The sequence below is a fragment of the Leptonotus elevatus genome, chromosome 10 (assembly GCF_054856555.1).
Source record: "Leptonotus elevatus isolate MCC_2025b chromosome 10, RoL_Lele_1.0, whole genome shotgun sequence".
NCBI lineage: Eukaryota > Metazoa > Chordata > Actinopteri > Syngnathiformes > Syngnathidae > Leptonotus > Leptonotus elevatus.
In genome coordinates, this window is record NC_141248.1 from 21,179,941 (window position 1) to 21,194,953 (window position 15,013).

Here is a 15,013-nt window from a genome sequence, read left to right on the forward strand (position 1 = left end):
TAGACATTGTGCTGATGAGGGAGGGATTACAAGGCTTCATGATCGGATCTCCTCTCGTGCCCCCTTTTCAAGAACGTATAGCTTTTTTAGGTCCAAAGAGCATGCGAGTAAACCTATCCCTGAGGGCTACAGTCAAAAAGCAAGGGCTAAGGTTTCCTCTAAAAAGTATTCACTCCCACTCACAGGATTGAGCTGGCAACACATCAGCGGATAAAACTCTACTTGGAAAATAGTGAGTAGAAGCAAAAAGATGCTGAGCTTAATCTCAAATATGATTTATTGCCCATGAACTTATTTAATGTGAGAGTGTGTGTGCACATTTGATTACTTGTTGCTCAGTCAAGGTTGTGTATGTGGAAAATGAACAGTTTATACAATTTTAGCCCTTACTCAGCTTTAAAGCAAATTAGAATGTGTACTGTGTGATGGTAATGATGTATGGACTTGTTTGAATGAAGAATTGAAGCATCCCAGTGAGAAATGAAAAACTGTAGTGTGTATGCCGCATTTACAGTGTAGTAATGCAAAATTATTAAATAGAATTAATTATAAATTACATTTCTTTACAAAAATGTCTCTGATTCACAATTTGTATGTGTATTTTACTCTAGAAAAATGACAGTCCTTAAGAAAAGGAACTCAATTAGGATTAACCTCATACATGGCTGCTACCCATACGAATCAGTTAACTTAAATCAATGGATTTTTATTTTTTTAATTGCAGACACCACCAGACATACAAAAGTGTATGGATTAATCTGCATGAATTTTTACAAAATATAATCTAAAATACAAAGTAGTTCATTAACCCTCCTGTCATGTAGTGGGTCAAATTGACCCATTATATATATAAAAATAATAATAAGTACTAAGTTGAGTGACTCAATAAACAACCATAATTATTCATGAAATGGTGAGTAATGAAGTTAATGTTGATTTTTTTTTTCTTCCCAAAGTCAGACACTTTGCTTGACAGGTGAAATTGACCCAGGAAGTCAAGTGCTGTTTCTGACAAACTAACATAAAGAGTAGAGTTAAAACAATGACAGACAACGTGTGGCGTTGTGTCACTTCCATGACTGATAGTTTTATGAAGTTATGTGACCTACTGGCAGCAAAAGTAGAGCTGGTCACTTGCTGGCATCTTTAAGGGCCATGCAAGTATGTGATGACCACGGGTATTCTGTCATTTAGTACGGATAGGGATACCCACTCGTTGATGTTCTCGTAAAATGTCACTCTGTATTACGATAAACTGTAATTTTATGCGTCTTTACTATCAATATCCAGTTGGAGCTTCTTCTTTAAAATCATAAATGACATTACAGAGGAACACAAGCAGGGGGTCCCGGTATAACAGGACATATTGCCCCCCGACGCTTTAACCCGGACAGATTCATCCCCGGGGGTTAAAGTGTCCTAAAACAGATTATACCCCTGTAGGACACATCAACCCCCTCTAACCCTTATTTTATATATTTATATATATATTTTAGGAGCTTATCTGTCCGAGGGCGCTTTAACCTCCGGGTTAAAGTGTCGGGCGGTTAATCTGTCCAGTTACACCTATTTATTTACCATTCATACACCGGCAAGATAAATTTGTGTACAAGTGAGAATGTGCCACAGTCTAGCAGTAAACTAATTATTTGTTACAATTAAAAATAAAAAGTTCTTGATTTACGACGGTGTGTTAGGGCCACGTATAAATATATATTTTTAGAGGGCGGGGGCACAACTTCGAGAAAAAAAACATAAAAATATTCCACTTTATAAAGTGCCAAATTTGCGACTTTATAAAGTGGCAGATTTACAAGAAAAAAACTTACGGGAAATACACGTAGCGTAGCTATAGTCTAATCATGAGACTGATTAATTCTTAAATTTTAACTTTACTCGTCATTTACCGCAGCTAGAGCAACAACACTTTCTGATCCCCTATCAGATGATTAAACACTAACCAATCAGATGCTAGCATACTTTAGGTAAACGCTAGTGAATGACGGAGAGCAGCAGATTCGACACATCAACTCAGATACTTGTACAAAAAAAATACCAAACTGTATGAACTGTAAATAATAATTCTGGAAACGTAAATGTACATTTTAACAAATTAATGTAAATGATCGTACTGGTGTGGACCTTTGCAAAGTGAGGCATTTTAGTGGCTGGCCAGTGGCCGTACACAACGCTTCAAAGAGTGAATGCTTAACATCATATGGTTAATATCTGCTAAAGCAATAACTATCTCCTTATTTGGAAACCCGACCGAAAAGTATTGGCACAAACAGTCGAGTAGTACGTTACGTGTAGTTCTCGTAACTTTCAGAATTTTTTTCTGCCATTTTATAAACTCGCAAATTTGCCAGTTTATAAAGTGGCAAATTTTCGAGTTTCATTCTCTTGGAATATTGCCCCCACACTCTAAAAAAATATATTTATACGTAGCCCTAATACGCGGTTGTATTGATTGACTATGGGCAAAATTAATGAGTCAATTACGCACAACTGGCTGAATTTGTAACAATCAATGAATGGATCAATCATTTCATTTGCTGTCCTACAGTAACTATGTAATATACCTGTATTTTACAGAGCATCTGTAGAAGTTGTGCATCTAGATCAAGATGTTTAAGATACGTCGAATTAAGGACGTGGAGCCCACTGCGCCTGGGCAAGGCAAGTAAAATGTTATCTATTTTCTTTTTTAAAGCAACTCCAGAAATAATCAGGCAATTTCCAAGATGTTTGCTCTTAAGTCCAAAATGTACGACCTTAGACGGGACTCAAGCTCTTTCAACAAATAGTTATTTTTTGACAGTGATTATCAAAAAAAGGTCAAAGGTGCCCGGAGTGATGATCACTCAATTTGTGGAGGAAGTCCCTGCAGGGATGAGTACCCCAGACTTCACCCGGAAACCCATCGCGCTGACCATTCAAGAAGGTAGGGTGCCAACACCCCTGTGTCAAAGGTCGTGTGTGTATTTGTTTGCTGCACGTTACGCCATGATGACCAGCGAGTTGGACGGCTCATTTCCAGGTAAGCTCGCCATTTTCAAAGCGAGAATTAGTGGCAAACCTGAGCCGAAGGTGTCGTGGGCGAGAAATGATGGGGAAATTGATGAAGAGAATTACAAAATGGTTTACGACACGCATTCTGGTGAACACTCACTGCAGGTGAGCTCAAATAAACAAGGCTGACAGAAATGTACATAAGCCCGCGGAAATGACTCGTATGGATTTTGTGTTTCTATAGATACCGGACGTAGCAGTGGAACACGCTGACACCTACAAATGTTTTGCTACAAATGAGTATGGAAAAGCAGTTGTCACAGCTGCCCTTAATATCATTGAAGGTGAGTCACTTATTTTACATACTAAATAAATAAAGCTAATTACTCAAAGGAATGAATTGTCCTATATTCCAATGTCTTCCTCTCCAGTTGGCTATAAAAAGAGCAGAGCCTTGCAGCAATCGAGAACAGGTACAGACCCCACACTGTTTTACATCCAAAGTCACGCATTAAATTAATTAAAAAAAACACTGCTCCAATGCATTCCAGCTGTCCGAGAACTCCCCGAAAACTTCATGAAAGTCTTAAAAAGCACGTAAGTATGACTACACTGAATCAATGTGGCAAAAGCAAATGAAATTTGCTTTGGTATCAATTAATTTCTTGTATAGGGCTAACATCGAACCGAAACCCGAAGTCAAACGAGTCACTGACAACATATTTTGGGAGCTTTTGTTGAGCTCTGATAAAAAAGATTACGAGAATATCTGCAGAGAATACGGCGTCACGGATTTCCGCTGGATGCTGAAGAAACTAAATAAGAAGAAGCTGGAGAGGGAACATGAGCAAGAGAAGGTATTTTTTTCCATTTTTATTCTGCAGCCTCAGTTCCCACTCAGTGGCGGTGTGAATGTGAATGCGAATGGTAGTAGTAGTTTTGACCCAAATCAGCTGGGATAAGCTTCAGCACCACACAATCCTGAACCAGGCTAAGCAGTACTGAAAATGGATGTCTTTAAGCAACATAATATGACACAGTATTGCTTTGTCCTGATCTTCATAAAAACAGGTTGTTGAGAGGCTTTGCAACCTAAAACCCATTGAAATCAAAGATAATGGAGCAGAGTTTGAGTTTGAAATGTCCCTCAAAGACCCTAGAAGCAAAATCTTCTTGTATAAGGTAAGACACTTCCTTTTCAATTTGCACGTTGTAGTCAATGTGAGAGAATGAGAAAAAAGTTATGGTTTTGTAATATGAATATGATCGGACAGGACGGCGTAATGGTTCTTTTTGAAGATGATATAGGCGTTAAACATGCATTAAGGCAAGTGGGGAAGAGGTTTGTATTCAGTATCAACGGTGTTAGTCCTGAAGATGCTGGATTGTACCAAGTGGAGGTTGATGGAGTCAAGATCTTCTCGACTGACTTGAAAGGTGAGATGACACGTTGAGATTTATTACTCATACATATTCTGAAGTATCATGTTCATGAAGTCCCTAGTGCGGACTTCTTGGTCAAGATTCAAGATGTGAAAGCGGAAGAACGAGAAGATGCCGTGTTTGAGTGTGTCATTTCACAACCCATGAAAAAAATCAACTGGATGGGAAAGAACATCCCATTGGAGCAAGGAGACAAATATGATATAACCGTGTCAGAGGATATGCTGATTCATTCTCTGGTGGTGAAGAACTGTCGCCCATTGGACAAAGCGATCTATACAGCTGTGGCCGGAATCCAATCTTGCAGTGCTTGGCTTATAGTAGAAGGTATGCAAATGCTTATCTTAAAAAAATAAAATAAAAATAGATGTTTTAATTATTAATATATTTTATTAATAATATATTATATACATATATATATATATATCACCATTTAAAAAGTTAGTGAGGGACACTGTACATGATCACGGCACCTGCTGTGAGCCTTTTATTCACGATATGCTATGATGTAATGTAACGCAAGTAAATATGTCATATCACATTGCACAGTTTGTTGTACATATATCAGTACTTGCTTTTATTTTTGCTTTGTTGTACTCTGCTGTCCGCAGCCAGCTTAGCATTGCAAATGGGAATTTGTTCTTAACTGCCTTAGCTGGATAAATAAACGTTAAATAAAACAAATAAAGAAAGAAACACGGTTTGCATCTAAAGATAATGAAAAAAAGTTAAAATGTTGAATGATGGTGTACTATTTTTTTTTAATAAAATAAAAATAAATAGAAAAATTTAATGGTGCAAGGTGTAAATGTGAAATGTGTGTTTGTTTGTCTATAGTTGCCTATGATTAGTAGGCAGATAAAGAATTGCTAACACCATAGCATCTGTATTGTTTTTATAATCAGCGGACAATGACCCAAACTCGTTTGGAAAGACGAAAGCTCGCAAAACAACACGAGCTGGAGGCGGCGGAGCGGATCTGCTGAAGATCGCTGGGGACCAACAGGTCAAATTACAGAAGGATAGAGACGAATTCATCATGAAGGCCAAGGCCGAAGCTGAAGCTAAAGCTAAAACTGAAGCGGAAACTAAAGCAAAAGCCGACGCAGAGGTTAAAGCTCAAGTAGAGGCTAAACATAAAGAAAAAAGTGAGATTAAAATAAAGGATGAAGCAGTAGAGAAGACTAAAGAAAAACTAGAGATTAAGATTAAAGGTGAAGCAGAGGATTATCCTAAAGAAAAAATACATATTAAGATTAAAGGTGAAGCAGAGGATAAAACTAAAGAAAAAATACAGATCCTGATTAAAGGTGAAGCAGAGGATAAGACTAAAGAAAAAATACAGATCCAGATTAAAGATGAAGCAGAGGATAAGGCTAAAGAGAAAACAGAGATTAAGATTAAAGGTAAAGAAGAGGATAAAACTAAAGAAAAAATACAGATCCTGATTAAAGGTGAAGCAGAGGATAAGACTAAAGAAAAAATACAGATCCAGATTAAAGATGAAGCAGAGGATAAGGCTAAAGAGAAAACAGAGATTAAGATTAAAGGTAAAGAAGAGGATAAAACTAAAGAAAAAATACAGATCCTGATTAAAGGTGAAGCAGAGGATAAGACTAAAGAAAAAATACAGATCCAGATTAAAGATGAAGCAGAGGATAAGACTAAAGAGAAAACAGAGATTAAGATTAAAGGTAAAGAAGAGGATAAAACTAAAGAAAAAATACAGATTAAGATTAAAGGTGAAGCAGAGGATAAGACTAAAGAAAAAATACAGATCCAGATTAAAGATGAAGCAGAGGATAAAACTAAAGAGAAAACAGAGATTAAGATTAAAGGTAAAGAAGAGGATAAAACTAAAGAAAAAATACAGATTAAGATTAAAGGTGAAGCAGAGGATAAGACTAAAGAAAAAATACAGATCAAGATTAAAGGTGAAGCAGAGGATAAGACTAAAGAGAAAACAGAGATTAAGATTAAAGGTAAAGAAGAGGATAAAACTAAAGAAAAAATACAGATTAGGATTAAAGGTGAAGCAGAGGATAAAACTAAAGAAAAAACAGACATTAAGGTTAAAGATGAAGCAGAGCATAAGAATAAAGAAAAAAGTGACACTAATATTCTAGCAAAAGCACAGGATAAAGCTAAAGCAAAACCGAAATCCAAAAGCAAACCAAAGGAGAACGGAACGGTGGAAAAGGTTGAGAAAAAAGATAAAGGTAAAGATGCTGCCAAACCAAAAGTCACCAGAGAATCAGCAGTGATGGAAAAGGACCAAGAAGATGAAGAAGAAGAAGAACAAGAAGACAACCAAGATAAAGGAGAGGAGGAATTTGAAGTGGAGGATGATGAATATGAAGAGGATGATGAAATAAAAGAGGAAGAGGCAGAAGGAGTGCAAGTGGAAGAGAGAGAGGCCAAGCCTAAGATGAAGGTACAAGCAAAGAAAGCCGAGGCTGCTGCTGATGTTAAAGTTGCTGATGATATAGAAGAAGAAGAGCCAGTTCTGGAGAAAAAGAAGAGAGTGAGAAAAGGCCCACTTGTTCCTGACACTGTCATTGGTAAGATGAATGCAGTAATACCGCTTTGATCGCATATTGCTTGCTCCTAACAATAGTATGATCGCTACCCTTTTAGATGTGGGCGTTTACTTCACCAGTGGTTTATCTGACATAAATGCCATCATTGATACGGAGGCAGAGTTAGTCTGCAGACTGAGCAGCGAGGATTGTGAAGGAGTCTGGTACAAAGACGGAAAAATGGTGAGTGATAAAGAGTTTATTTGATTTTGTGGTTTTAATGGCTTCAATGTGTGTTTCAGATAACATCCACAGATGATGTCCGTTTTGTTAAAGAAGGGAGTTATCGTAAGCTTGTGTTAAAAAACTGCAAAGAAGAGGATTCCGGAAAGTATCGCTATGAAGCCGATGGCCGTAAAACGGAAGCGATGGTGATTGTTGAAGGTAGCAACAAGTTAAAAAAAATTAAAAAAAATAGTTTGATGATGAATGGCTAGTATAAAACAATATGTGCTCTTCCGACAGATCCACCGAGAATTCACCAGGATGACCTCACTACGTTCTTAAAACCGGTTACCGTAAACAATGGAAAAGACACAACCTTCAAGGTGTCCTTTGTTGGCCGGGAGCCAATGAAAATCCAGTGGTACAACGAAGGCGAAGAGCTGTTGGAGGACACTCGCACAAGAATTGAGAAGTCCTCCACGCACACTCGCCTAACGCTGTTGAAGTGCAACCGCAAAACCTCAGGGGAAATAAAAATAAAGATTAAAAATGAATTCGGTACAACCGAGGCAGTCACTGAACTCATTGTTCTCGGTATGTACAGCACTGTGGAAATAATACACACCGTGATTTCTGATTATTATTTTTTAATTGCATATTTATCACACATGAATATTTCGGCTGATCAAGCCCATTAAAGATAACCAAAGAAAATACAAAATGGAATTTCTCTAAAATAATTGTATTCATTAAATGGGGTGGTTAAACATCTGGCCCTTGCCCAAAAAATAATTGCACATTTTTGTTAAATCATGACTTCTTTTCTTTTCCCTCTCCCATGCAGGTCAGTGTTGTTCACTGTCTTTATGGTTAAGTCATTGATCATTACTCTCAGCTGAGGCAATGTGAGGCCACAGTTCATTGGAATGTCATTCTGGGTTATTTTGTGACCTCTTTGATGAGTCATTGTTACACTCCTCGAATAGTTTGGGTTGGCAGACAAATCCTGGGAACACTATTCCCACATTTTTCCATTTGTGATAAGGTCTCTGACCGTAGTTTGCTGGAGTCCCAACACTTGGGAAAATAGTTTATGACTTTTTCCAAACTCACAGATTTTACTCACTTTGTTTTTCCTTTGTTCCGGAATCTCCTTGGATCATGGTGTGATGTGTTTCTATTCTATTCTATTCAGGTACTATTTAATAAAGCATCTTTCCATCTTTCCAAAAAGTGCAGCCAATCACAGTTAAGTCAGGATTTAACAAAGTTGGGCAATTCATTTTTCACATAGGCACCAGACAGATTTGTATTTTTTAGTATTATTATTTTATTTATAAAATCATGATTGATCATGTTTAAGAGTGAGAAATATGGGGGGGGGGGGGGGGGGGGGAATCAGAATTCAGGAAGGGGACCAATACTTTCTTTACAGCAGCACTATTCTGTATGTACTTTTTATGAAACTGGCTTTTCATTGCGTTCCATCTGATTGAGAGTGTTCTTTCTTTCGTTTGACCTCAGACAAGCCAACACCGCCCCTAGGCCCCGTAGACATAATTGAAAGTTCTGCAAACGGTATTGAGTTTAAATGGAGACCCCCCAAAAACAACGGAGGCTCCCCAATAACAAATTACCTCCTGGAACGCCAACAAATCGGCCGAAACAGCAGGAAGAAGTTGGGAAAAACGGGTCCAGAGGCCAAATACAGGGACTCTGATGTGGATCACGGAAGAAAGTACTGCTACCACATCAGGGCTGAGAATGATCAAGGTATCAGTGAAATGATGGAAACCAATGACATTCAAGCTGGGACCAAGGGTGAGTTACCGCAAAAGTACAACCATATCTGTTTGGTTTTGACTCACAAATGTTATTATTGTAGCATACCCTGGACCTCCTACCAGCTTGAAAATTTTAAGTGCTTTTAAAGACTGTATCAACCTTGCATGGTCTACCCCTTCAAATACGGGGGGTACCACCATTTTGGGATATAATGTGGAGAAACGAAAGAACGGCAGTAACCTCTGGGGCCTCGTCAACCCTCCGGATGAGCTCATCAAAGGTAAAATTCTGGACAATATATACAGAGTTTCATTCCTGCGGTGGCTATGTACAGTAGCTCAAATTTGTACATAAATCGGAAGACACAGTAGTATACCAAACTAGTTCATTGTGCTTGGTTCGTAATCTCGAAACACCCGATGTCGGGAGTGTCAAAACCCAGAACCATGTGTAAAGTATGTATGTTTGAGCTGTCTTGTGTACTACCAGGGAAAAACTATGCTGTGAAAGATGTTGTTGAAGGCATCGAGTATGAGTTCCGCGTTTCAGCGATCAACATTTCTGGTGCTGGAGAGCCAAGTGCACCATCTGAGTTTGTTTTTGCACAGGATCCAAAGAGTAAGGAACATCACAGAATCTAAAATACTCATACAGATTAAGTGTACTGCTCAGTACTTGAAGATGTATTTTGGCACTTTTAGAGCCCCCTGGAAAAGTCATAGAACTGAAGGTGACTGATTCTACATACAGCACCTTATCTCTGACCTGGACCAAACCGAAGGAAAAAGAAGGGGTCCAGGATGAGGCCAAAGGATATTTCGTAGAGATCAAGCCAGCGGAAACCCCAGAATGGAATCGTTGTAACTCAAGCGCTATCATTACGAACTCCTTCACTATCATGGGTCTAAAGTCGATGGCCATGTACTGGGTAAGAGTGGTAGCCACCAACGAGGGTGGAGACGGTGAACCCCAAGAGTTAGACAACTACATCATTGCAATGCCTCCCCCAGGTGAGTGAGGGGACTTTTTAAATTGTCATCACAATTTCATGCATTTATGCTGTACTTTTTGGATCCATTGTCCTACTGTCTTCTCATTTCATTACAGTGAAACCTCATTTCACTGACAAAAGGATTAAGAACTTTATTGTAACGAGAGCTGGCAATTCCGCAAGGATCAACTATAACTTCCAGGTTTTGTATGCACCAAAAGAAATGAGCGCAGTACCCATCATTTCAATTATGACTGAATTCTTAAACCTCCGTCTCGTGCTTTTGGAAGGCTTCTCCATTGCCGACAATTACATGGCTCAAGGATGGTCTGCCTCTTCCCAAGAATGTGACAGTCAGCAATACTGACACTTCATCACAGTTAATGATCCCATCGTCCGAGCGTCAAGACACCGGGATCTACACCCTAAACTTAAAGAACATCGTTGGACAGGAGTCATGCACTGTTGAGATAAGAGTCACAGGTAGAATTGGTGGAACGAATTGTTATCCACAGCATGAGAACTCCAAACATCAGTGTGTGTTTTTGTGTGTAGCTTAACGGTGATTATTTTTCCTAGATGACCCTAAGCCTCCAGGCCCAGTGGAGTTGGAAGAAAATGTGTCTGGAACAGTGACGATCGCTTGGACCGCCTCACCGGATGAGAAAAAAGACGACAGGCTACACTACATGATCACCAAGCGTGACCCAGTCAAGCGCAGTTGGCACACGGTGGCGGATCATCTTTTCAACAACAAGTTCACTGCCATCAATATTTTGCCAGGAAGGCAGTACAAGTTCCGTGTCTATGCCAACAATGACATGGGAACTTCTAAACCCTCTGAGTCACCAAACTGGGAAGTGAAGCGAGAGAAAGGTAGGTCGTAGGGACATGTGACAGCCTAGTAGTAGCAGCACATGTTTTGGGTCCGCATCTTACTGCTTAACTCTTCAACACTTGGAGGACACATTATACACAGTACACTCAACAAAATAATAAACGCAACATTTTTGTTTTTGCTACCATTTTGGGTGGGATTTAGGTGGGATGGATTATCTCGGCAAAGGAGAAGTTCTCACTATCACAGATTTAGACTGGTTTGTGAACAATGTTTGCGAGAAATGTTAATATTGCGTATGCAGAAGAAGTTCTAGATCTTTGAGTTCATCTAATAAAAAATTAGAACAAAAACAAAAGTGTTGCGTTTATGGTTTTGAGTAACAAATCACATTGGTATTTGTGCTGTTGCCGGTGGCTTTTCTTATTTTGTTTATGTCTGCTCACTTCCTGACTGGCTATTGCTCAGTTCCACGTGGCAATCACAGAATCCGACCCCACACAACACAATTTTTAATTGCCAACAATGAACAAGTTCAGCAATTAGACTTTTGGCCCAGATTGCTTTCAAAGGGCAAAAATCACTCTGAACACTCGTCATGATAATCTGTCAGCGTAATCTTTAGAGCCATCAGCCAATCATGCCTTTGCTGACTTGGACGGAAGTAGGGAGGTGGGGAGGGTGGATCAGGCTGAAAATGGGCCTGAATATTCTAAAGCTATAAATGACTGTAATAGCATCCATTATCAACTATAACTATTTTCTTCCATCCAGGAACATTTTCTTTGAATCTCCCAGCCTCAAAGGAATGCAGCTTTGAGGCAGCTCCCGCTTTTTCAGTTCCGCTAAAAATGCGCAACACTCCAGAGAGCTACGAGTGCTATATGAGCTGTGCCGTGACTGGAAACCCCAAACCTTACGTTACTTGGTACAGGAATAACATCAGCATCAACACCAACAGCAACTACTACATCACCAACACGTGTGGGGTCTGCTCCATGACCATACTCAAAGTGGGGCCCAAGGACAGCGGGGAGTACATGGTCATTGCAGAAAACGCACTAGGCAGAGTGGAATGTTCCACCAAACTTGTTGTCAAAGGTGAAATATGAAATTCTTGACATCTTGAAGATTATTTATTATTTGAGAGTAAACATTTTAAGCATGGTTTGTTTTTCACTCATCAGATAAGGACGATGACATGACCCTGCTCGACTCAAGAAACACGTCCCTTTAAGAAAAGGAAAACAAATCAAGTATAGTGGCGCCATGATTTCTGCACATTGGGATTATATTAATAAATAAATCAGACAGATCAACTAACTGTGGCAGAAGAACTGAAATATTTAAATATAGTTCTACCGACTGCATCCACAAAGTTTGCAATTTCCAGGTTACAATACCAGGAACCCAAACGAGACATAGTTTGCATTTTTCTTAGCTGACTTAATAACATGCCTGTGATGTGCCTTTATTGATGTATACTACAATAAGAATTATAGAGACTTTACACATAACGTTGGAACATGTCTTGTCTCGATAAAACTAGCTCATTTGAAATGGTGGCTCTATCTGATGCAAGTGAGTAGTGGGGTTTCAGGTATTTTCAAGAAATGCTAAAATAAAACTGAATGGAAATGACAGAAATTCGAAAAGGCCCAAAATTCGCTAGCGTTTCACCGCCTAGAGTTTTTTTGGAAAAAGATTTCCGCTCATTCGTGCATTTGCACATACCGGATAGGAGGCGTGTCCCTTGACGACCGGAGAGCACTTTAGCGAGTCAACAAAAAGAGAGCACCGCTGATTACTACTTCTTTCCTGGGACTATACAGCTAGGGCCCTATTTTCTCCAGCAGAGAGAGGTTTTTGAGGTACGTGATAGCACTTCTGCTTTTTTAGTTGCAATCAGGTGGCCGGCAGTTGCGCTAAATAGCTTTGGCCTGGATGATAAACACTGCTGCTACCTTGATACAGTTCAACAGCAAGTAAATACACTTATTAGCACTTGTATGCTACTTCCTTGCTCACCATTCGGTCCCGGCTGGCCGTGTTGTTGCGATCGGGGTGAAACAGACAGGACGCTGTGTGTGACATAGCCGATACGCGAAGCCGATTGGCAACCGCGAGGCGAAATGCGAAAAAAGCTCACATTTTTCAACTTTCGGCACGAATGTGCGGGTTTCGCTGCACCTCCACGCTGCCCCACGCACTTACGTTCTGGTCCGCGCCGCCGAAACCCCTGCCCCCGGTTTTGATGTGAATGCAGCATGAGAGGTGGTGGATTTTGAAGCGTATCGAAAAAAGTTTTGCGAATAACCGCTGGCAAGACCAGATACACGTCGTACGTTTTGACCGGATATTACATCACACGTACGTTTGTAGTCAAAAAAAAATGTTGGACGATAGACTAAGGTATGTTTGGGGGGGACGACAAAACAGAAATCTTCTTGGAATTAATTAAAGAAGTGAATATTAATGCAATTTTAGATGGAAAACAGCAAAGAAATACTACGGTTTATCAAGAGTTACATAAGAAAACTCATACAACGTCATCCCCCGGCGCAGTCACTTCCTGGTCTTCTTCTGCTTTTAAATTACTGATGGATCACATCTCTATGGCGTATACCGCCATTTACAGCAGCGGAGTCTCCTCTCAATATTCGCAAAAGAAGAAAAGATAGAAACAGGAAATTTTAGCTGCAGCTCTGCTTACCTTTTGGCTGACATGACAGCAAGGGTGAAGCACATTGGGATGCGATTGTTTCTGCATGATAATGCCTGTACAATGGTTAAATTCTAACTTGATGCATGGGTAGGAACTCTTATTTCTATGGACGCAATTACAAAGTCAATTTTTCCATAATATGTTGCCTTTTAAGTGCAAAACAATGAAAAGTCCTGCTTGAAAATGTGTACTCTTGGTAGGTCAATAGGCGTGTTATGCTGAAATGCAAATAAATGTTATTAATGCAGTGATGTGTTTTACTGACCAAATTTTATTGTTTATTTTTCATTTTTGGCGCATTTGTTGAGGTTATCGGGCCGCATTCACAGGTTGTTTTGATTGCTAGATACAAAGTTCTTCTGGTAACTGATATTTACCTCACAGATTATACGTGGAAAGTTGTAATGCCATTTGAGAAAAGCATCCAGTCACTCCTTGTTTCACCTGTTGGTGGTGCCAGAGAAACCTTATCCATATCATTCATTGCATCTGGCCAAAAGGGAAAAGTGAAGCAGGGGGCTTGACCAGCAACTGTCTCAGGCTTAATCAGTGAGAAGAATGTTTGTATATGTCCAATATGCCAATCGTATCACACGGTGACTGCTTATTTTTTATTTATTTATTTTTTATTACTGTTTCACGTAAGCACTTCAACAGTAAATTTTTGTTTTACAGTGTGGCTTCTGTTTGGAGGCTTTAAATTTTTTATTTATGATCCCTCTTGAATATTTTTTATTTTATATTTTTGGAAATAATCCTTGAAGGAATAGGGTAAAATAGACTTCACAAATGACATTTGGTTGTTGGTTGGCTAGTTCAGTGACTACAAAAAAAAATCATTCTTAAGTGTGGTAATATTGGAAAACAACAGATAAATGTTTATTTTTCACATTTATGTATTGTTTTCTAGTATTTTTGTCATAAGTTTGTTTCATGTTTTCTAAAAATAATATGTCTTATTAATACTTTTTGGGGGGGGGGGTTCTAATATTTTTCTATTTTATTTATTTATTTTACATCAAACATCGTTTCTAACAATCTGTCTTTTTTTTAAAATAATGTTGATGAAGATGTTTTCTTACTATTTTGTTTTTGCATTGTTTTAATGTGTTTCCTAATATGTGTGTATTTGCATGTCTTTTTTTCACCTAATTATTTTTGTTGTAATTTTTTTTCTGAATATTTTTCTTTCTTTTATTAATATTATTTTAGAGTTTGTATTTTTCCTTTTATTATTATGAAATGATGCAGTTCTTCATTGAATAGTGTTTCTGTAGGCCATGCTGCATTGGATTGTGTAACCTTATCTGTTTTCGTCAAATTTTTGCATAGCGCAATATGAGGAGCCTGACTTAGGCGACCCCACGCACTGAATACCTCCCTGAGATTGGCTCATCATGCCTGACAAAAGTCACAGCTCCCCGTGTCATTCTCAGGGCAGTGAATCGATCGCAACTGAAATGAAATGACCCAAA

The 15,013-nt window shown here is 38.9% G+C and overlaps 1 protein-coding gene and 1 long non-coding RNA gene across 3 annotated transcripts in view; one reads left to right on the top strand and one right to left on the bottom strand.

The window, feature by feature from the left end:
* Positions 1-15,013, bottom strand: part of LOC147167573 (uncharacterized) — a 158,885-nt gene that overhangs the window by 109,214 nt on the left and 34,658 nt on the right. The window lies entirely within an intron of this gene.
* On the top strand, positions 2,628-12,050 carry igfn1.3 (immunoglobulin like and fibronectin type III domain containing 1, tandem duplicate 3). The gene is made up of 24 exons (XM_086086817.1): positions 2,628-2,679; positions 2,822-2,944; positions 3,041-3,177; positions 3,257-3,356; positions 3,444-3,485; positions 3,573-3,609; positions 3,686-3,869; positions 4,084-4,194; positions 4,287-4,449; positions 4,510-4,782; positions 5,361-5,603; positions 6,582-7,016; positions 7,093-7,217; positions 7,277-7,418; positions 7,500-7,793; positions 8,724-9,020; positions 9,085-9,264; positions 9,474-9,602; positions 9,686-9,994; positions 10,092-10,177; positions 10,266-10,458; positions 10,555-10,851; positions 11,588-11,914; positions 12,001-12,050. The coding sequence occupies exons 1-24, from the start codon at positions 2,628-2,630 to the stop codon at positions 12,048-12,050; spliced, it is 4,329 nt and encodes a 1,442-aa protein (XP_085942943.1).